Genomic DNA, 23481 nt, shown 5'->3' on the forward strand with positions numbered 1-23481 from the left:
GCCATAACCTTCGAACTTCAGAGAGGGAGAATAGAAGAACACAGCACCGACGAGGAGACAGCAGAGTGAACAATGTGGCCTTCAAAAAAGGGGATTAAGATTTTAACTTCACCTGAGGGACCAAATTGAGTCGGAAGAGTTTACTCTGCCACATCAGCTAGCCGTTGTGAGTCCCACGTGTCACCAACGCTGCCAGCTAAGCTTTCCGGTTGCGCCATGTGTGCTGAAATTGCTAGAAGGACCACTTTGAGTCCCGGAGTGCAAGTTCGAGGATGACTCTGAGGAAATTTTAAGTTCAAGGACTACTATGAGGCTCGAGTGCAATTTCAGGGATTATATTGAGACTTATCTCGACAAATTAGTCTTTAGTTTATTATTCAACAAAATAATTATCCAGCCCAAGAAACATTAATATACAGATCAATTATAACTTTTTTTTGTCAAATATAATAGTCCCCGGTCCATTTTACTTTTACTATATGTCGACCTTTATTATTATTAGCTGAACTTTGTGCATGTGGACGATGACACTAATATATCTTTTTTGTTAAAAATAAGGAAGGTGAATAATGATGCTTTGAAATCCAAATTAAATTATTTTCTTTTGATACAAATATATTTTTTAAAATATGACATTTTTTATTATATTAAATACAAAAATATCAAATAATTTCAACCTTAAATTTCTTGTAGAATAATTTCTAATAATTTTATTGAATATTATTATTATTATTGAGTGACTATATATATATATATATATATATATATATATATATAAAAGAATCTAAGAAATAAATTTATCATTATTTTTGTCTAAAAAAATACAAAAAATTATAGTACAGTATTATTGTGCAATTAATAATAATAATAATAATAATAATAATAATAATAATAATAATAATAAATTTATCATTATTTTTGTCTAAAAAAATACAAAAAATTATAGTACAGTATTATTGTGCAATTAATAATAATAATAATAATAATAATAATAATAATAATAATAATAATAATTTTATTTTACTTTTTTTTAGACGAATGACTGTTATGTCTAACGAAAAAAATATTGGGGATTGATCCGTGTATTTTTTTTTGGAGCTAAAATATCCAATAAACTAAGAACGTACAACCTTGAGAATTGATCTGTGTATTAATTTTTTTTGGGAATTAAAATATCCGCTTTTAAAATCATTAGCCCCTGATTTAGGTAATTTAGTAATATTTTAGATTAATTTATAAAAAAAATTTCGCCAAATATTAGGTTCTTAATGATTAGAGTTATGTTTCTAGAAATGTGTTCCTTTAAATGTGTGTTTACGGTTATGACTCCAAGATAAAGGATAAAAGATACAAGTGTTTATTTTTTAATGGCAAAGTTTATGTTTCTAGAAATGTGTTTGATGAAAATTGCTTTCTATATTCTGAATTATTTTCCTAACATCACACTGACTCTAAAACAAATACTGATAGTCTGATAGCATTATTCCTTCTATTGGTTTACAGATTCATGTATTAAAATTTAACTCTTACAATAAATTTGTCATTAACAATGACAAGAATAAGCATTGTGATTCTACTATTGAAATTAATAAGGATTCACAGGTCATGTAAATAAGTAGTTCGACTATTGCTTCTAACACAAGCAACACTTTAAACAATGATTCTTTAGATAATACTGTTGGTGCTATTAATTTTCAATGTCTTTCTAAGTCACAGAATCAAGTCATTGCTCAAAGAATGATGCCTATTTGAGGAATTAAAATTCAACTCCCTATATACACAGCATCAGAATTACGAACTGCAACTACACAACCTGGTAATATTGTGCCCAAGAACACTCACAACAAGCTTATTCGTTCTAAAACAGGTGCCATCACTCCTAAACTCTTACACACTACTGTTCATAAAGAATTCACAGATGAACAACCTCTTAAAACTGATAAACTTGCTTTACAAATACCACACTGGCATAAGGCTATGTTTGATGAGTATCATGCCTTAATAAAAAATCAAACTTGGACTTTGGTTCCAAAATCTGCAATTGCTAAGATAATAGGTTATAAGTGGGTTTTTGCTATAAAGAGACATTTTAATGGTAGTGTTCAAAAGTATAAAGCTATGCTTGTTTCTCAAGGATTCTATCAAGAAGAGGGATTTGATTTCAAGCATGTTGTTAGTCCAGTTATTAGACCTACAACAATTAGTGTTGTGTTAAGTCTTGCTCTCTCTAGAAACTTCACTATAAGGCAATTTGACTTTAACAATGCCTTCTTAAATGAAGATCTTTATAAAGTAATTTACATGTCTCAGCCTATTGGCTTTGACCAACAATCAAAAACTCATGTTTGCAAATTAAATAAAATCCTCTATGGCTTGAAACAAGCACTAAGAGAATAGTTTCTAAAATTGAGTGCAAATCTTCATCGAAAAGCAGCTAAGAGAGTGCTTAGGTACTTAAAGGACACGAAGGATCATGGCTTGCTGCTACATAAATATGATGATTATAGGCTTTATGGATTTTCAGACAGTGATTGGCAACAAACTTTGAAGACGGAAAATCTATCTTGGGTTAATGTATTTATTTTGGTACTAATCTTCTTTCTTGGTCTTGTAAAAAATAAACCACAATCAGTAGATCTTTCACTGAGGTAGAGTTTAGGAGCTTAGCTTCTTGTGAAGGAAAATTAGTTTGACTGCAAAATCTGTTTCAGGAGTTGGGTGTTTAGATGTCTATTCCACCAACAATTTTCTTGTGATAACCTTAGCATAGTATTGCTAACTGCAAATTCGATCATGTATAATAGAAACAAACATTTTCAATTAGAAAACTTTAGAAGGGAGCATTGCATGTTGTACATATTTCAGAAACAGATCAAATTGCTGATCTGTTAACCAAGCCCCATATAGCAGCAACGTTTGAGAGATTTAAGAGCAAACTTCGAGTAGGTCAAATACCTGACTCGAATTTAAAGGGGGTGTGAAGGATAAAGATGTAATTGATAAGTTGGAAGAGTCAAAGTCATAGTTAGTTAAGTTAGTTGAACAGAATCTATTTTCTATCTTTCTCGGTTTTTTGGTTTTCATCGCTAACTATGTATGCGTACAGTAAACTACTATTTCTATCCACAAAAGTTAAAAATACTGACATATTTACCTATAAAAAAAGAAAATTATCATTTATACCCATGAAATATGGGTTCTGCACGATAAAATTATACAGACACTAAAAAATGACCTAAAATTGCTAAATTATCCTTATTTTTACTACCACATTTCTAATTTCAAATCCCACCACCACCCCTTCACCCAACCACCTTAAATGAAAGACTTTCTAACCCTACTCTTCTTTACCCAACCACCACCCCCTGTCCCTCCAAAAATCACACACGGAGACATTATACACATACTCCCACCCGAGGAAGAAGAAGAGAAGAAGAGAGGGAAGGAGACCGCATTGGCAACGCGGGGACTCGCTGCCGCTATTGTATCATCGTCGCCATTGTTGAGGGAGCCCGAAGAGGAGATGAGAGCCAGAACCGAGAAAGGGGGAACTGTCGCCGTCGTCGTGCCTTGCTGCTGCCGGCTCCGTCGCGTCAATCACCGTCATTGATTGAGTCCATCGCTGTCGTTGTCGCTGGTCTGGAAGGAAGAGCGCACGCAAGATATCAGAGAAGGAGGAGAGGGCGACGGCGCCGGTGGGTGTCATTGCCACCATCGCCGTCGACGCTGTTCAGTGAGTAAGGAAGAATCGTGACGAAAAAGGAGAGCAGGAGTCTGCCGCTGTCACGGCCGAGTGAAGGTTTGGTTGGTTGGGGTGGTGGAGAAGTGTGATGCATATTCGAAGTTATTGGGTTTGTTCCCAAATGTGGAAACGGATTGAGACCTATATATTATAACCGTCACATCTGCTACCCTTTCAATGGGGTTACAACAAGATATGGTTAAAGTTTGTGTTTGTCCTGTGCTTGTACTTGAGTGATGGTAGTAGTTAGGGTTTAGGGTGGTGGTGAAGAAGAATTTCAATGGTGGTAGGATTTAGGATTAAAAAAGTGGTAGTGTAGAATAAGAGGAGAGGATAATTTGAGAATTTTAAATAATTTTTTTAAATTTAGATAGTTTTATTAATAAAAGTATATATTTTATGGATATAAATGATATTTTTTTAATAAATAAATATATCAATATTTTAAATTTTTATGAGTAAAAATAATAATTTATTCAATTTGTCTTCAGTTTCTCTCATTCATAACTTTTGTTTTTATTTTATCTTCTTCTTTTTACTTCTTTTGGTTCTTATTGTTCTTATTGGATAAGAAATTTTTCTAAGATTGCATTATGGAATTTATTGTTCTAAGATTTAGTAAAAACAAATTACGTCATATATATGTTCATTATTTTAAAGTATAGGATTAGGGTGTGTATAGAAAGCATAAGTATTTTTTTCGACTTTTAACTTGTGAAAAAATCACATTAATATTATTTAATATTATTTTTAATTAATATTTTTAACTTTTTAAAAAATTATTTAACAACTTTTGAATAAATAAAAAATGTCTTTTTTCTTTTTGTTTTTTTCACTCTTATTTATTAAAATATCTTTAAATCAAGTGCTTTAATAATAAAAATCAATAGAAATTCTTATATTTTATTTTTTTATAAAAATTTAATTAAATTATTTATCTAGACTGATACTAAATAAATGAAAAGGATTTTATTTCCATTGTTGTGCTCATGCCTACCATTGCGATATATTTATTTATTTTTTATTAGCTTTTGCGTTGTCTCATTTTTCACAATAAAAATTTAAAAAATGATATAATATTTAAAAAAAACTTTTGTTTAAAATTACAAATATGATTATAAAACAAAAAAGTACCTTTTAAAAATATTTACAAATATTTAAAATAGCTTAAAAACAAAGCTAAGTTGGTTTCTCAATGTGTAAAAAAAAAAAACCCGAAAATAAGTAAAAATAACCTTTTTTTATTTGTTATTATTAATTATTAATATTTTTCAAAATAGAGCAGCGTCCGATTGACGCTGAGTAGAGGAATTGAAACCCTCTAACTCATACATATATATATATGGTTATAAACCCTCGTTGTATTTCCATTCTGGTTTCTCGACGCTACACACCACAACACCAACAAATTAATACTTCATCATCTTCTTCTCCTTCGCATACTCTCATGGTACTCTCCCTCTCTTTCTCTCTGTGTCTGCGTTTGATTACGATTCGTGAAATTTTAAATTTGATCTTCTTTTTCATCATTTCCATGTTTTCTTGAATGCAGGCTTTGCCGAATCAGCAAACCGTCGATTACCCTAGCTTCAAGCTCGTTATCGTCGGCGATGGTGGAACAGGTTTCACTCTTATTAATATCTTTTTCTTTTAGCTTTTTTTCCGACCTAAAACTTGAGACCTAGATTAAGCGTGTTTAAACGAATGTGTAACTGAAAGGAATGTTGGTTGTGACTGATGCTTATAATTTCGTAGCTCGTTCTTTTGTATTTGAATTGAATCACGTTATTAGTAGCTAGATGAATACGTTATTTTTCATTGTTGCTTTTTTTTTTATCTAGAGGTTTTTTTTGGTTCATATTAATATTATTATTTTTAAAAGATGACTTTGCTTAGTGCTTGAATGATGTGTGGCTCTTTGTCTTCTATTAAACTATGTATTGTTACCAATTGATTGGGATTAACTTATTTGGAATTTCAAAAAAAAAATTTCAGGAAAGACCACATTTGTGAAGAGACATCTTACTGGTGAATTCGAGAAGAAATATGAACGTGAGCTAGCGAGTTTCTTATTTCTTATTTAATACAATGATTTAATTTAAGAATATATGTAATACTTAACGTAATATTAAATGTTTTTTTTTTAACAGCAACCATTGGTGTGGAGGTCCACCCATTGGATTTTTTCACAAACTGCGGGAAGATTCGTTTCTATTGCTGGGATACTGCTGGCCAAGAGAAGTTTGGTGGTTTGAGAGATGGATATTAGTAAGTTCTTTCTATCGACATCTCTGTATGTGAAATTTAATCAACATCCCCTGCAGTCTGAATAGTGTTAAAATTGTTTTTTTTGTAAGGTTGTGAAATTCTATGTTGCTTTTTAATGCTTAGAAGTAAATTTGAAGATTTTGGTGGTTGTTTGGTTAGCGTGTAGGTTATATCCATTTGCTTGTGCAAGGATACTTTCACAGTTTGTTGTTCTGTGCTTTGGAATTACATTTTCTGTAGTGACTTGATATGGTCATGTTGTGGTACTTAGATTTGAAATATTAGTTGATTTTACATTCTTTTTTTTCTTCATCATAATGGATAAATTAGAATTTGTTGATTTCTTGGTCATTCTTTATTCTTCTATCTTCAGTTTAGCTGTTATGCATTTCAATTATTCTATGTCCATATTTCAATGAATATTTTATTCGTGTTGGAATTTAGCTTTTAGGAATGGTATTGAAATGTTATATTTTTTTTCCTCCAAGAATATTTGTATAGCTTTTGTTTTCTCCCTTCCATTCTACTAGTACGGATTTCTTTCTGTTTAGGTATGGGTTTTGTTCCCTGTGTGTATTGTGTTTAACATGGTGTGTTATGTTTCAGTATCCATGGGCAATGTGCGATCATAATGTTTGATGTCACTGCCCGGTTGACTTATAAAAACGTCCCTACTTGGCACCGTGATCTTTGCCGGTATGTAAATGAACTCTGTTAAACCCTTATCTGCTTTGTTTCTTGTCATTTAATGCCTAGTCAGAGAACCTTACTGAGTGCTTTTTCTGCATATCTGATTTTTCAGGGTCTGTGAAAACATCCCAATTGTTCTCTGCGGTAACAAGGTTGATGTGAAGAACAGACAAGTGAAAGCAAAGCAGGTTACCTTCCACAGGAAGAAGAATTTGCAGTACTATGAAATATCGGCCAAGAGCAACTATAACTTTGAGAAGCCTTTCCTTTACCTTGCCAGGAAGCTTGCAGGGTACATACCTGTGGTTTTTACTTTCTACAAAATAATAAATGATCAATCTTTAAGTTTGTTTTTACTTATATGTTGTTACTTGTGTTAATTTTGCAGCGATCCCAACTTGCATTTCGTAGAGTCACCTGCCCTGGCTCCTCCAGAAGTTCAAATCGATTTGGCCGCGCAACAACAGTAAGCTTTCTGTCATCATAAAATGAGGGGTTTTTTGAAATTCAGTGTCAAAAATATATACGGTTTAGGATTAACCTTTTTCAAGTTTCTCAAAAATACGTTTTCAAAATCCGTTAGTTCTTTCGTAGTAGTCTCTAAGTGGGCTTCTCTTGTCCTTTTTTCAATTACTGTGAATTTATGATTGATTTATGGTTTTGTCGGGTTTTGCAGGCATGAAGCCGAGCTTGCTCAAGCTGCTAACCAGCCACTTCCCGATGATGATGATGACACATTTGAGTAAGAGCTTATGTCCCCGGATTGACGATCTTTGTGAGTTGCTGGTATTTGTGTATGCTACAATTTGAGTTTGATGGGTTGTATTATTGACCGTGGGTGATGAGTATTTCAGTAACAGAGTTAATCGTTTATGATATGTGTTCTGCTTCAATTTTCAAAACCCGTATTAGTCGTCCACATCTTTTTTTTGTCAAAGCGATGAAGATAATTAGAAAGTGAGTTGTCTCATGAATGCGTTAGTCTCAACTTATTTGGCTAGGAAATCAGTTTTTACTTTGATTACGTTCAGAAGGGTATCCGAAAATTTTTGGCGTTAATAAAAGAGACTATGAGAGATGTGAAAGACAATAATTTTTCGAAGATTTAAAATTTGACAAAAAAGCACAAACTAATAAAAGAAGACCCTTGAGAGATGTGAAAGACAATTTAAAATTTGACAAAAACGCATAAACATGAAAGCTTAACGTTAGAGTGAATAGAAAACGTTGATCTGACAATTGGAAGAGCTTCCGGCAAGGAAGAGAGCTTGCAGCTACGACAATGGCATTTTCGCATCTCGTTCTCTATCAATCTTGTATCCCACCTGTTATTTGTCTTTCTCTCTTCCTCTCTAGCTTGAAGAGAAGACTCAGAGAAATAGAGGAGAGAAGAGAAGGTCAAGCTCACTCTGGCTCCTCACGTTCTGTTGTTGTGTCGAAGGTGGCAGTTCCAACTGGCTCTAGGGGCGGCGATAGTATATGACAGCAACGATGGGACAGCTCCCTCCTTCCTCCTCTATTGTGCCTTCCCAGCGTCCCTGTCAAGGTTATCTTCGGGCTTCCTCCCCCTGCAACCACGACAACAACAGTGACAGTGAGCAGCAGTCCTCCCTTTGCTGGCGCCCTCTTCTTCCGCTTCTCTCCTTGTCGGAAACGCCAGTGAAACTCTGTCATTATCACTGAAACTCTTTCGATTGCTATATCAGTATTTTTCGTTTATTGTGACATCACACTTTTATATTTGGATGTTTTTGTCAAATTTTAAGATCTTGGAAGTTATTTTGTCTTTTGCATTTTTTAGAGTCTTTTTTCTCAAAGTTAAAATCTTTCGAAAACCAATTTGATTGTTTACCCTAGAAATAATTTTTGAGTTACTGAAGCTGAATTTGAATAATTTCTTAAACAATTAGTTTCTAGCTCTTGCATCAGATTTGATTTTGTAAATTAAATAAAGATTTAAATTATCTAAGCCCTTTTTTTGAAAGTTAAAACAAATGCACGGGGTTAATTGAGAAATGATCACCTGATCGATCAAATTCGAGATAAAATTTAGTTGTAAAAAAATCTGTTAAGACCAGAAAAATTGAGTAAAAAGTCTATAAATTAATCATAGTGACTTAGTTTTTAAACACTTAATTGTTTTAAATAAAAAAATATTTTTTTAATTATTAAATTCTTTAAAAGTATATATATTATATATATTATTTATATCTTATTTAATTTCAACTGAATTTTAATTGAATTTTTTAATTTTTAAATTTCTTACTTTATGTTTTCAAAACCTTGGGTATATCATACAAGCAAACGTTGTACAGTTTGTCGTCCCTCTTGTGGCATTACCCAGTTCTCCTCTGGGTTCTCTCTACGCCACCAGATTAAAGTAATCCTTATCACACTCCCAATCCTCTTCTCTCTACGCCACTTGATTTAAGTAATTCTTTGCACATATATGTAAGCTGTGGTTTCTGCAGTTGTTAAGATGTTCCTAATCACTTTTAATAGTAAAAATCCTATAAAAACCTCGTGTTTGGCGACTAAGGTAGTCCTAATGTTTGCTGCAACAACTAAGGATTTCCAATTCAAATTTCCAATCCGTTTCACACACTTAAATTTCCAGCATAGCCGAAAGACACTCGTAATCTAATCTGGTTTACCCAACTACAATTTAGAGAATTAAGGTAACAACTATTGACCGAGAGCCAGAGCAGCTCACTTTTAAGTTGGTTTCATGTAATGCCAGGATTTTTTTTTAAATAAATTAACAAAAAAAAATGATTCTGATTTAGATTTACGATTTGAGTAGAAACAAATAAATCGTAGGACAGATCCACGAATTGCGAACAAAATTTTTACACCTATCATGAAACACAATAATGATTTACCAAATGTAAATTGCAGATATAAACATTTATCACATAAAATCGGCTATTTAATATAAACATGTTAAAACTTAAACTGATCTTTTATATGTTAAAAACTATTTTTTTTTTATATAAGCCAATTTAAATTTATTTTTAAAATTAGAACTGGTTTTATTTTTGTGAACGGTTCTAAACTGGTGTATTAAATTATAAATTTGATTTAAAACCAGTTTACTGTATAAGAAAATGGTTTGATGCAATTTCTAAACTATTTAAAATAGTTTAATGTAGTTTTATGAAAGAACTATACCATAAACATCCCTAATCACAAACAAACAATTGGCATAAGCACCGGCAATTAAGTTAAGCATAAATGTTCTTTCTTGAACTATGCCACTACCAGAAAAATTCAAAGAAAACTAGGAACTATTGAATCAACAGCAGTTAAATTTAAATTTAACATTACAACTTTTTATCACTCAATTCTAATTCAAGTGACAGAATCCCATTTTACATTCTGATACTACAAATTCAAAATAAATGTAAACTTAAAATAATTTCTGCCTCATTGTCAATCCTTAGCCAGTTATCCAGGTATAGTTCACTGAAATTAACATGGGTTCTTATTCAAAAATTGAAATATTTCCAGTTAGAGAGCATTAAAACCAAGAAAAAAATTAATAATTATAAGATTGAGATTGGCATCTATAACTATACAACTCAGTTCAGGCAATGGCATCCAATTTCTCTTACAAAATTCCATTATTAACAATTTCTAGTAATGGCATCCAACTTATCTTACAAAATTTCCATTAGTGCTTCAATCCAAATCCAAGTGTACAGAGGGACCAATATTGACCAACATAACTAATATCATCCATATTCTTTCACATACACAGTCATCGACTCATGGTCTCATTCGATCTGAAGATAAAATTATGGTAGAGTTCTTTCATAGATACTTTGCTTAAACAAAGAGGTAGTTGGCTTTCAAATTAACGACTCAGCAATCTTAAAAAAAATAGAAACAATGTCAACAATGTGCACGTCAATAGCCTGGGGGATGCGGTTGAGTGGAAGGAACCCATTCTCCCTTTACCAAATGTCAAGGGCTTGAATCTCACCTTAAGTATGAAACAACTTCAAAACTCTAGACCAATTGTCCCACTCATCGAGGTGACCACAAGCTTGACCATGGATAAGCCAGTTGTGAAAAAAAAAAAAAAAAGAAAGAAAGAAAAAATGCACATCAATTCAATACGTTAATTAGACTCGAGCATTACAATGAATCAATGAACATACAAGGTTAGGTGCAATAACAAAGTATTTGCACTCAGGTGACGATCGAGATTTGAGCTTGGAAGCGATTGTCCGGAACTCTTAGCTGCATTGAAGATCAAAGAGAAACAACCGAGAGTAATGTAAACGGAATGAGACCCTACCATAACGACAAATGAAAATCCAAACCAAGTGGATCAGCACACACTATGGGGTGAGATTGTTTTACATTGGAATAGCAATTAGAGAAGTTAAGCTGCGTCCAGCAATTGAAGCTAACCTGGCACGCATGCCACCGCCCCCCCGCGGGGGAGCTCAAAGCAAGGGGGGGGGGGGGAATTCATATCTACTATATACAGTTTGTACTGATTTCACCAAAAAGTTTGACCACAAACATCCAAGCAGATGCTGCGCGCCTCAACACATGTAAGGAAGAACCAACTAGCTCTAGGTTTGAGTGGCATTTCGCCCTTAACCACAGCTCATCAGCTGAATAAAATAATATAAATAAAATAACAGTGTAAATGCTAACTTGTATGTTCCAACAAAGTAGATAGCGATCTTCCACATTCTATATTCCAGATTCAAGTTCAACACAGCTGTTTCAAATTCAAGCATGCCCATGAGAAATGTAGCCACACACAAGAAAGCAAAAATTATGATTTCGACAAATTGATGGAGCATCCAGCTACCAGAAATAAGATATCATGTAACATCCTACCATCTTACCTACATTTCAGTTGACAGGACCGTCTCCACTCACATAGCAAGATAATCAATCTAAAAACCAAGCAAATACAAGAAATGAAGTGCCATATTTGAGTAAGAGCACTACAAGATAATCTTTCAATTGATGCTTATGTCAGCAGCATTATGAAAGTTAACGTTCTCATGAACATGTCAATTCTATGCATACCTGAAATATACTATACTATTTCAAAGGCAGAGAAGCAACCATAGAAATTCCTTATCTTGGAAGGAAAATTATTGGTAGATGTCACCGATTAATTGCGGAGTGAAAAGTAGCAAACCTAACATCATGTTTAGCCATTGGAAGCAGGGCAAAGCCTCCCACACTGGCCCTGGAAAATGTAGCTGATTCATCAATAATATTCACAGTGGAAAAATTGATGCAAATAGGGAGCTGATAAGCTCATCCATCCAAATTAAGCATAACTATAGACTTGAAGTTGTGCAATTACAAGCTTTAACTAAGTTTTCAAGGTCTCAAGTCATTAACAATTGTTTCGCAATGAAATAATATACAAGAGAACAGGAAGTAAATGAACAGTTGAAGGCGACAAATCATAGCAATTGAGGAAATCCACAACTTTTAATGTTGAAAACAATAACAAGAACATCAAAACACCCACAAAAATACAAAAAGGTTGGCTCCATAATTTGATATACTCATAATGATTATTATTATTAATACAGAAAGATTAACAATCAGGATCTAATGCTGTACATTTAAACAGTTAAAAGTAAAAAATTCTAACATGACATCCCTTGTATGAATATCTAAAAATTCTGACCAACTGAAGCTAAGTTCTTTATCTCCATCAAATGTTCATCATTAGAAATATGTAGTGATATACGAAGATTAGTCAATAACTCTTCTTGTTCCCAACTTAAAGAACCAGAAGCATATATTGCCTCTAGAGTACTGCGATAGGCATGCAACTCTACCCTATGAATTCCTTCTGCTACATCCTCCTCAGGAGAAATTGGACACCCTTTATCCAAATCTCCAACATTTAAAGACTCTGCGTCACTAGAAAGGGTATCTTCATCATGGCAAGAACCTGCTAACATATTACTGGAACTTCTACTTGTACTACTACCTATCACACTACAACTGCCAACAGAACTCAGATCATTACAAGAATAATCTGGCTCCGCAATTCTTTCAAAATAACATGTTGTGACATGGGGAGGTTTCTTCCATGTTTCACAATATTGGTTGGTACCATTAATAATGGAATCATACATGCATTTTTCACCCATTTTATTTTGTGGGTAAGCAATAACATCTACCTTTTGGGCTGTCGGAACCACTTTGGATCTTTCATACTCAGTCTTATTTATAACAGCCCTCATCTTTTTGGGATAAGCATCAACAGCAGAATTACCATATGGAGACAGTCTCTTCAGTCCTGTAGATGAAGCTGCAAAAGGCTTGTAGAGAGCATTAGCATTTGTACTTGAGAAACAATCACTTCTATCTTGCTGACTTTTTCTGGTACCAGGTTGTTGAACTTCATGCATCACCTTATAACTGTTTGAAATCAAATTGCAGCTAGACTTCCCACCTCCCGAATTACCAAGATCCTGGAACAAGCATAAAAGAACATAAGGACAAGGCATCCCAAAAAAATTCACAGGAACCATGGAATAAAAACGATCTCAACTCTCAAACAATATCAATTACATAAATAGAAGTTTAAAACTATTTAAAAGGATTAGAAGATACAATCTAACAAGTAAAATAGGCCTCTCAGAGAATATAGCTAGTTAGGATAAAATAAACAATAAAATAAGAAAATTTGAATTTACATATATAAAAAGGTACCTGTTGATTAATGATCCATTGATCATTTATCCATGATTGCCGCACCCTCATGCCATCTTTGTGAACCTTCATCTGCTTGCAAGATGACAAGCACCTTACCAGGTAGAAATCCCGACCTAGGACCTTCAAAACAGTAGCCACTTTCCAAGAACCAGCATCGTAAACCTCCACAATATCACAAGCTTTCCAGCTCTCAACACCTTCAATAAGAGGGGGGCAGGGCCTGATGGCCTTCCTTTGAATTCTCTGCACACCTGCCTCACTTGTCACAGTAGAGCACTCGTACTGGACGCTGTAAGTTCGCCCATTACCAGAGATAATTTGAGCACATCGAAATTCGACACATGGCCCCTCAGTGCTGGCAAGAACCTCCACTTTACTTCCCTTTTTTAATCTCATGGTGTTTGTTTCACAATTCAAACTCAAACCTGTGACATTAAAGAACATTTGTTTTTATTAGCACCATAAATAAATAAAAGTCTGTGCACTTGTTTGATGCATTATTTAAAGGATTATCACCGATTTTCTTATCATGTTTGACTGCATAAAAAATCATCAAAAACACTTTTCAGCTATGAAAAAGCAATCACAATTCATCAAACAAAATGATAGATCGATCGAATGAAACCATAGATTCCAAAAACAATCTAATAATAATAATAATAATAATAATAATAATAATAATAATAATAATAATAATAATTCCACTACAATCTATAATCAACAAACGCTAACATACACTGAATCAAATTCGAACAACTTGGCCACAGTGAAACACACAAAATCAATCAAAATAAATAAAATACCGAAAATCTAAACATGAGGATAAAACCACATTTACGAATGCAAACTACACAAATACTCTACATGTAATCGGCGAATATTTAAAATAAATAAATTGGTAAATGAAATTAAAAATTCATGCAAGAAGCTACTGCGAATCGAAATAACAATATTAATCAAAATCGAAAATAAAACATAAGTATAAAAAGTGTAATCAACCGAAGAAGATCATGCTGACCTTGATCGACGATTAACTTGGTGAAATTGATAATAAGCTTTGAATTAAGCGATGAAGAAATCGCTATGGCTGTTTGGAAGCGAAGAATGAATGGAAATTTGGGAATTGGAAGAACGTAGAAAATAAGGTTTTCTGAAAAATAAAGAGAAACAATAATAATGAAAATAATGAAGGAATGAGGATTTCAAGAAAGAATAAATATGAATGACGGTGGAAAAGGGGGAGAGGTATTCGGTTAATGGGCCTAACAGAAACTACAAACTAGTTATCTTTTTTTTAAGCGCAAGTCCTTTGTAAACAAAATTTAACCAAGTTAAACAATAAGATTTAAAATTTTTGAATGAGTTTTTTTTTAAATATTTTTTTTTTAAATTTTATGAAAAAATAAAAATAATTTTATATTTGAATATCGCATACAAAAAAATTTTTTTATCTATCAATTATGTTTGAATATAATAATATAAAAATATTTTTTTATTTATTTATTACATAAAAAAGTCTTCTTTTAAAAAAAAGATCTTTAAAAAAAGATATAAATTACAGATTCTCAAAAAAAATATTTTTCTGATTTTTCTAGTACTTTTACTTTTACTATTCGAAATTTACCAAATACGCTAAAAAATAAAAAATCTTTTTTATTAAAATAATATCACCTAAACAAGCACTTAAAATGTATTATTTATAACGGAATAAATTCTATTTTGTTATTTATTTATTTTATTTTTAAAATTTTATTTTTAAATTTTTAAATTTTATTTTAATTTACATACTCTAATTTTTTATTTTTTTAACAATTGATAAATAATCTATTATTAATTTATTTTTTAATTACCCAAATCTTTAATTATAATCATTTATCAATCTTTTTATTATCAATTTTTTATTATTTTTATTTATCGTTTATCCATCTTTTTAATATTTAATTTTTGTTCATTGTTATGCTATCTTTGTAATTGCAAAAATTACAATCTGTAGAGATCCAATTAATCTTTTTATTATAGTAATCAATTTCTTATTATCCAACACCAATTTTTTTATTGTAGTAATTGATTAGATGAATAATAAAATAATAATTTATAAAAAAGATGCAAAAAATTTATTATGGCATAATAGATAACTCGAAACATAATTTATTCGATTGTGTAACACTTCTAATCGATTGAATTTAAAAAAAAAATCGATCTTATATAAAGAATATGTCATATGAACTATAACTCGTTGATAAATAAAAACTATTTTATAATTATTAAAAAATTTAAAAAATATATTTTATTACTAAAACTATTTAATAATCCAAACGTTATAAGATCGTCAAATTATTTGCTAACTTAGTTAACAAAAGACTTAGATGTAACATTATTTTTGAAATAAAATAAAAAGAGAGTTTCTTTTGACCAACATTTATTGTTTAAAATATTTTCAGTTTAATTAATGTATATTGAAGGTTTAAATTTTAAAATTAAAATTTACTTTTAAATAATATTATAAAATATTTTACATAATTATTTAGTTATATTTATTATTTTAGATAATTATTTAAAAAATATTTTTTTGTTAATATAAAATTATATAATTAAATATACTTATAAAACCGAATCAAATTTAAATTCTTAAAGCTACTTCACAATATCAATCAATTAAATTTCAAACTCTGGATAAAATTCAAATATTGAAGGAGAAAATTGAATGCAATAATTGATAGTTTGATACGATAATTATTGAGTGATACTATGAAAACATTTTATCTTATCCTCGGAAATTAAAATTGTTGACTGATATGCATGTATTACCATCACATAAGTCACAGATTAAATAAAAAATTTAAAATTTAGATTTAAATTTGTATGCTATCATCTACTAGAATTAAAATTATATATAGATTTCAATATTTGACATTATCATAGTTGTTAAATTAAGTAAAACGATTATAAAAAAAGAAATTTTTTCAAACCGAAAAAAGTCCAAATTGAAATAGTTTCATTTAATCGAGTCAAGCAATTTGTTTATCATGTATTAAATCATCTTTGAACATTTGAATATACTCTGAAAGTTCAATTAAAAATATCTATAGCTTTAAAATATAATAGTCTATATTGGTTATTAATTTGGTCATCATGGATAGAATCATGTATGAGAAAGTAAATTTAGTAGTTTATATTTCCAGCATAATTTTAATGTTAAAATTTAATCATGATATTCTTGAAATAATTATGTTTTTTATATAAAGTTCCAATATCTGTTATGTGTTAATTTATTCTTCTCAAAATATTCTCAAATGAAGTTAAGGAGAGACAAGGAAATTAAAGAATAAAAATACAAAATAATAAAAATTGAAACAAGGATGATTACTTGGTTGGTATTATAGTATATAAGTTTTAAATTCACAAATAATTTGTTTAAGATTATTTATTCATATAAACACTTTAATAATATTCTAAAATAGTACGAGGTGCGATATAGTAAGTGTTGGGTTTTTTCTCTCCTTTGTGAGGCCCAAGCCCAATATTTTGGGGGTGTATTCTTGCACCCTAATGTCACAACCCTAATTCAGTTTTTGAGGTCTTTTGAGAGAAAGAGAGAATAGCCACCAAGTGAGAAAGAAAGGGAAAAACAGAATTTTCGTTTTTGTCCAAAGAAGCAAATTTCAAATGGAAGTTTCTCAGTTGTTCACCGTTGGATCGGCTTGAAATTTAAACTTCATATTCCCATCATCTTGTTCTTCATTCTGATCGGTGGAGATGTTGATTGGAGGTTTGCAGTAGGAGAAATTGGTTTCGCAAGAGAGAAATTAGGTTTCTCATTTTTACACAGAGCAGAAATTTTGGAACGACAGTTTCTCATTCTTTCACCGTTGGATCGACGTGAAATTTGAACTGTAGATTCTTCACATCTTGTTCTTCATTCTGAATGGTGAAGATTTTAATTGGAGGTCTGCAGAGGGAGAAATTGGCTTCGACATCAGCTCTGTTTTTTGGGTATATTTCATCTTCTTGCCTATTATTTGTGAGCTTTGGTGCATTGATATTTTGGCTGGTTATATGCACATTTTGTGCTTTGTTTGAGACTCTCTTGTACCTCATTTGATTATAGTGAAGCTATTTCATTGGTCTGGACGACCCGTGGTTTTTACCTCTCACATTGAGGGGGTTTTCCACGTTAAAATCTTGGTGTGTTCTTGTTATTGCTTTACTTGCTATATTTGCTTGTTATAGTTGCTGCCATATTGTTCTTGTGTTGGACATTTGTGTCGTTTCTGCTGCTAGGCTCTTTCATACTGGTATCAGAGCTTGTTGGTATTTTTCTGGGCTTGTGATTCTGTGAACAATGGAAGCTAATACTAATACTAGTAGGATGATCACTCTTAATGGTCCTAATTATGATTTGTGGAAGTCAAAGATGGAAGATTTGCTTTATGTCAAAAATTTTCATCAACCAGTTTTTGGTACAGAGAAGCCTAATGATAAGTCTGATGATGATTGGACTTTGTTGCATAGACAAGTATGTGGATATATTAGGCAGTGGGTTGACGATAATGTGTTGAACCATATTATTAGAGAGACACATGCTCGGACCCTTTGGATTAAACTTGAACAGTTGTATGCTCGGAAAACTGGGAATAACAAGATGTTTTTTATCAAGCAGTTGTTGGCTTTGAAGTATACAGATGGGACATCAATGATAGATCACTTCAATAATTTTCAAGGAATTATGAATCAGTTATCTTCCATGGGCATCAAGTTTGATGAAGAGGTTCAAGGATTGTTACTTCTTGGCTCCTTACCAGACTCGTGGGAAATTCTCAGAATGTCATTGTCCAATTCTGCTCCTGATGGTGTAATCTCTATGGATCTTGCCAAGAGCAGTATTTTGAATGAAGAGATGAGAAGAAAGTCACAAGGTACATCGACTACACATTCAGATGTTCTTGTTTCTGAGTCTAGGGGGAGAAGCAAAAGTCGAGGTCCTAAAGGTAGAGATCAAAGCAGAAGCAAGTCTCGAGGAAAGTATAAGAATATTGAGTGTCATCATTGTGGTCAAAAGGGACATGTGAAGAGATTTTGTTGGCAGCTAAAGAAGGAGAAAGCCAAGGCAAGTAAAGACAAGAGCACAAATAAAGATGATGGTAACAAGGAAGACAAGGTTAATGTAACTCATGATGATTTTCTTGTTGTTGAGGAGTTTGAATCTGTTAACCTTGTTGATAATAGCACTAGTTGGGTGATTGATAGCGGTGCTTCTATTCATGTTACATCTAGGAGGGATTTGTTTACGTCCTATACTCCTGGTGATTTTGGTGACATGAAAATGGCTCATCAAGGTGTTGCAAAATGTGCTGGTGTTGGACAGGTTTGCTTAGAAACCTCCAACGGTACCAAGTTGACTTTGAAGCGTGTGAAGCATGTTCCGGATATTCGGTTGAACTTACTTTCTGTTGGTAAGTTGTGTGATGAAGACTTGGATAGCTCATTTTCTCGTGATAGCTAGAAGCTCACCAAGGGTTCCATGGTTGTTGTTAAAGGTACAAGGCACTCTACTCTTTATTTAACTCAAGCAAAGATTGTGAAAGATGTTGTTAATACTGCTGAGTTTGTTGATGAAACTGATTTATGACATAAGATATTATGTCATATGAGTGAGAAAGGTATGAATATGTTATCCAAGAGGAATCTTTTATCTGGTTGTAAGGTTGCTTTGCAAAAGTGCAATCATTGTTTTGCTGGAAAACAAAACAGGGTCTCTTTTAAGAGCCATCCGCCTTCAAGGAAGTCGGAGATACTTGACTTGGTGCATTCTGATGTATGTGGGCCGATGAAGACAAGAACACTTGGAGGTCCTATCTATTTTGTAACCTTTATTGATGAATGATGATCATTCTAGGAAATTATGGGTTTACACTTTGAAGACCAAAGATCAAGTTTTGAATGTGTTCAAGCAATTTCAAGCTTCTGTTGAAAGAGAAACTGGGAAGAAGTTGAAATGCATTCGTACTGACAATGGTGGTGAGTACTCAGGTCCATTTGATGCTTATTGTAAAGAGCATGGTATAAGACATCAGAAGACTCCTCCAAAGACTCCTCAGTTGAATGGCTTGGCTGAAAGGATGAACAGAACACTGGTTGAAAGAGTTAGGTGCTTGTTGTCACAATCTGGATTGGCAAAATCCTTTTGGGGTGAAGCTTTGAGCACTGTTGTTCATGTCTTGAACCGGACACCACGTGTTCCCTTGCAATTTGAAGTGCCAGAGAAGGTATGGTCAGGTAATGATGTTTCTTATGATCATTTAAGAGTTTTTGGATGTAAAGCTTTTGTTCATATTCCTAAAGATGAGAGATCTAAGCTTGATGTAAAGACTAGGCAGTGTATTTTTATTGGCTATGGCATGGATGAGTTTGGTTACAGGTTTTATGATCCTGTTAACAAGAAGGTGATTCGAAGTAGAGATGTTGTCTTTGTTGAAGACCAAACATTGAAGGATGTTGATCATGCGGAGAAGCCAATGGTTCAGCCTAGTGATGATTTTTCTGACTTGGATATTACTCCCTCTATGCCTATGGTAGAAGATGGTAGAGTTGAAGCTCAAAATAATGAGCATGATACAGGTGCAGGTGAAGATGGAACAATTGATCCGATACTTGATGAAGTTGGTGATGATGATCAAGATGAAGAACCAACTTTAGAAATTTCTGCAAATGCTCTCAGAAGGTCTACAAGAGAGAGGAAGCCTTCATCAAGGTATTCTCCACATGAGTTTGTTTTGTTGACTGATGGGGGAGAACCTGAATGCTTTGGAGAGGTTGTTGAAGATGAAAGCAAAGCTCAATGGCTTGAAGCTATGCAAGAAGAAATGAAGTCCTTGCTTGAGAATGATACCTATGAGTTGGTGAAGCTACCGAAGGGTATGCGAGTTTTGAAGAACAAATGGGTATTCAGAATCAAGAATGAAGAACACAATTCTAAGCCTCGGTATAAGGCTAGATTGGTTGTTAGAGGTTTTAGCCAGAGAAAAGGTGTTGATTATGAGGAGATCTTTTCTCCTGTTGTGAGGATGTCATCCATTCGTGCTGTGCTTGGATTAGCAGCGTCTCTTGATTTAGAGATTGAGCAAATGGATGTGAAGACAGCTTTTCTTCATGGTGATTTAGATAAGGAGATCTACATGGAGCAACCGGAGGGTTTTGTTGTTAAAGGAAAGGAAGATTTTGTGTGCAAGCTTAAGAAGAGTCTTTATGGGTTGAAGCAAGCTCCAAGACAGTGGTACAAGAAGTTTGAATCTATTATGGGGAAGCATGGTTACCGTAAGACAACTTCAGATCATTGTGTATTTGTGCAAAAATTTTCTGATGATGATTTTATCATTCTTTTGCTTTATGTGGATGATATTTTGATTGTGGGTAAGAATGCTTTGAGGATTAATGAGTTGAAGAAACAGTTGAGCAGGTTCTTTGCTATGAAGGACTTGGGTTCCTGCCAAACGGATTTTGGGCATGACTATTACTCGTTATAGAGATTCCAAGAAGCTTTATTTGTCACAGGAGAAGTACATAAAGAAGGTCCTTCAAATGTCTGGCATGAATGATGCCAAATGTGTTGCTAGTTCTTTTGCTCTTCATTTTAAGTTGAGTACCAAGCAATGTCCAACCACTGATGAGAAGAAACAAGCAATGGATGAAATTCCTTATGCCTCAGCTGTTGGAAGCTTGATGTATGCTATGGTGTGTACTAGACCAGAAATTGCTCATGCGGTTGGTACTGTGAGTCGTTTTCTCTCTAATCCAGGTAAAGAATATTGGAATGCTGTTAAATGGATTATGAGATATCTCAAAGGTACAACTAACTTGAGTTTGAGTTTTGGTGGTGAGAAACCTTTGCTAGTTGGCTTTACTGATGCAGACATGGCAGGAGATATTGATTCTCGAAAGTCTACTTCAGGTTATTTGGTCAAGTTTGCAGGGGGAGCTATTTCATGGCAGTCAAGGCTACAAAAGTGTGTTGCACTTTCTACCACAGAGGCAGAGTTTATTGCAGCAACTGAAGCATGTAAAGAGTTGTTGTGGATGAAGAAGTTTCTTGCAGCACTTGGTTTTAAGCAAGACCGTTATGTCTTGTTGTGTGATAGCCAAAGTGTTATTCATCTTGCCAAGAATTCTACTTTTCATCCAAGATCTAAACATATCGATGTTAGGTATCACTGGATACGGGATATGTTAGATTCCAAGTTGTTGGAACTTGAAAAATTTCACACTGATGACAATGGTGCTGATATGATGACAAAAGCATTGTCAAGAGAAAAGTTTGAAACATGTTGTTTGATCGCCGGAATGGCGAGGGCCTCCACCTAGTCGAGAAGGGGGAGATTTGTTGGGTTTTTTCTCTCCTTTGTGAGGCCCAAGCCCAATATTTTGGGGGTGTATTCTTGCACCCTAGTGTCACAACCCTAATTCAGTTTTTGAGGTCTTTTGAGAGAAAGAGAGAATAGCCACCAAGTGAGAAAGAGAGGGAAAAACAGAATTTCCGTTTTTGTCCAAAGCAGCAAATTTCAAATGACAGTTTCTCAGTTGTTCACCGTTGGATCGGCTTGAAATTTAAACTGCATATTCCTATCATCTTGTTCTTTATTCTGATCGGTGGAGATGTTGATTGGAGATTTGCAGTAGGAGAAATTGGTTTCGCAAGAGAGAAATTAGGTTTCCCGTTTTTACACAGAGCAGAAATTTTAGAACGGCAGTTTTTCATTCTTTCACTGTTGGATCAACGTAAAATTTTAACTGTAGATTCTTCACATATTGTTCTTCATTCTGAACGGTGGAGATTTTAATTGGAGGTTTTCAGAGGGAGAAATTGGCTTTGACATCAGCTCTGTTTTTTTGGTATATTTCATCTTCTTGCCTATTATTTGTGAGCTTTGGTGCATTGATGTTTTGGCTGGTTATATGCACATTTTTGTGCTTTGTTTGAGACTCTCTTGTACCTCATTTGATTATAGTGGAGCTATTTCATTGGTCTGGGCGACCCGTGGTTTTTACCTCTCAAATTGAGGGGGTTTTCCACGTTAAAATCTTGGTGTGTTCTTGTTATTACTTTACTTGCTATATTTGCTTGTTATAGTTGCTGCCATATTGTGTTATGAGTGCTTCCATATTGTTCTTGTGTTGGACATTTGTGTCGTTTCCGCTGCTAGGCTCTTTCAGTAAGTATAGCATGTTGAGGGAGTGTGAAGTATAACATGATCTATTTAAGTAGCGTCTGAAAGAGAGATTGAAATTGAGAAACAGTATTTTATTTGGTTTAAAATAAAAAAAAACTAAAATAAATAAAATTATTAAATTATCCAGGTTTATTAAAATGAAAAACACCGAAAATCCTAACCTTATCCAGCTGCCATCCCTTTTTTTTTTTACGAAAGATAAAAGACTCGAATTTACAACCTTTTAATTGAGTATGGAAAGATTATGTCATTTGAGCTATTACTCAATAGCAGCCGTCATCCCTTTCCCCTTCATGATTTGTTAATAACAAATTTAGAACAAAACCAAGAATAAAACCAAAAACAAATATAAAGTAGAACCAAAAAAATTAAAATCAAACAATTAGAACAACATACACCAAAATAATTAGAACCAAGAACAAATTTAGAATAAAAAATCAAATTAAAAAGAAAAAATAGAACACAACATAACCATTCAAGATGTAGGCAATATACAAGTGAATAAAAATGCTAATTCTAGTTCTCTTTGCACCTATTGTTGTTTAGCTAAGTCCCATTGATTACCTTATAATCACCCTCTTGCTTTAGTTGTTTCTGATGTTTGGGGCCCTGCTTCCCTTTCTTCTCATAATGGATATCGTTTTTATGATTCCTTTATTGATGTGTACTCTAGACACACTAGCATTTATCTCCTCACTCACAAATCTCAAGTGTTTGCTGTTTTTAGGCAATATAAAGCATTCATGGAGAAGCAAACAGGCTTCTCTATTCAAGCATTGCAAACTGATCATGGAGGTGAGTGTTAATGTTGCAAGTGTGAGGAGTGTTGAAGTTAGTCCCACA

The 23481-nt window shown here is 33.1% G+C and overlaps 2 protein-coding genes across 21 annotated transcripts; one reads left to right on the plus strand and one right to left on the minus strand.

Annotated features, from left to right (window-relative positions):
* Positions 1–5016: 5016 nt before the first annotated feature.
* On the plus strand, positions 5017–7602 carry LOC112707868 (GTP-binding nuclear protein Ran-3). The gene is made up of 8 exons (XM_025759872.3): positions 5017–5192; positions 5295–5364; positions 5738–5794; positions 5893–6010; positions 6617–6706; positions 6813–6992; positions 7089–7166; positions 7377–7602. The coding sequence occupies exons 1-8, from the start codon at positions 5085–5087 to the stop codon at positions 7444–7446; spliced, it is 771 nt and encodes a 256-aa protein (XP_025615657.1). The 5' UTR covers positions 5017–5084; the 3' UTR covers positions 7447–7602.
* Positions 7603–10343: 2741 nt separating this feature from the next.
* LOC112707869 (protein AGENET DOMAIN (AGD)-CONTAINING P1) lies at positions 10344–14716 on the minus strand. 20 transcript variants are annotated; one of them, XR_011864916.1, is made up of 8 exons: positions 14433–14716; positions 13412–13839; positions 12877–13170; positions 11756–11921; positions 11569–11619; positions 11372–11438; positions 10864–10945; positions 10344–10748 (listed from the first exon to the last, which is right to left on the minus strand). XR_011864916.1 is itself a non-coding variant. In XM_025759876.3 (4 exons), the coding sequence occupies exons 2-4, from the start codon at positions 13808–13810 to the stop codon at positions 11824–11826; spliced, it is 696 nt and encodes a 231-aa protein (XP_025615661.1). In that variant the 5' UTR covers positions 13811–13839; positions 14433–14716; the 3' UTR covers positions 10344–11823. The 20 variants fall into 20 exon arrangements, 3 of the variants coding, with proteins under 3 accessions (XP_025615661.1, XP_025615659.1, XP_025615658.1); XR_011864914.1 differs by having other exon boundaries at positions 11120–11438; XR_011864921.1 differs by having other exon boundaries at positions 10344–10945; positions 11120–11438; positions 12972–13170.
* Positions 14717–23481: the final 8765 nt, after the last annotated feature.

Source organism: Arachis hypogaea, chromosome 8 (assembly GCF_003086295.3).
Source record: "Arachis hypogaea cultivar Tifrunner chromosome 8, arahy.Tifrunner.gnm2.J5K5, whole genome shotgun sequence".
Lineage (NCBI taxonomy): Eukaryota > Viridiplantae > Streptophyta > Magnoliopsida > Fabales > Fabaceae > Arachis > Arachis hypogaea.

What these genes read in the sequence shown, in the direction of transcription:
- LOC112707868 (XM_025759872.3), top strand. Translation starts at nt 5,085, where the DNA reads ATGGTTATAAACCCTCGTTGTATTTCCATTCTGGTTTCTCGACGCTAC. An exon ending in CGTCGGCGATGGTGGAACAG is followed by an intron (nt 5,365 to 5,737) that starts GTTTCACTCTTA and finishes AAAAAATTTCAG; the next exon opens with GAAAGACCACATTTGTGAAG. An exon ending in TGGCACCGTGATCTTTGCCG is followed by an intron (nt 6,707 to 6,812) that starts GTATGTAAATGA and finishes CTGATTTTTCAG; the next exon opens with GGTCTGTGAAAACATCCCAA.
- LOC112707869 (XM_025759873.3), bottom strand. Translation starts at nt 13,810, where the DNA reads ATGAGATTAAAAAAGGGAAGTAAAGTGGAGGTTCTTGCCAGCACTGAG. An exon ending in AATGGATCATTAATCAACAG is followed by an intron (nt 13,171 to 13,411) that starts GTACCTTTTTAT and finishes TGCTTGTTCCAG; the next exon opens with GATCTTGGTAATTCGGGAGG.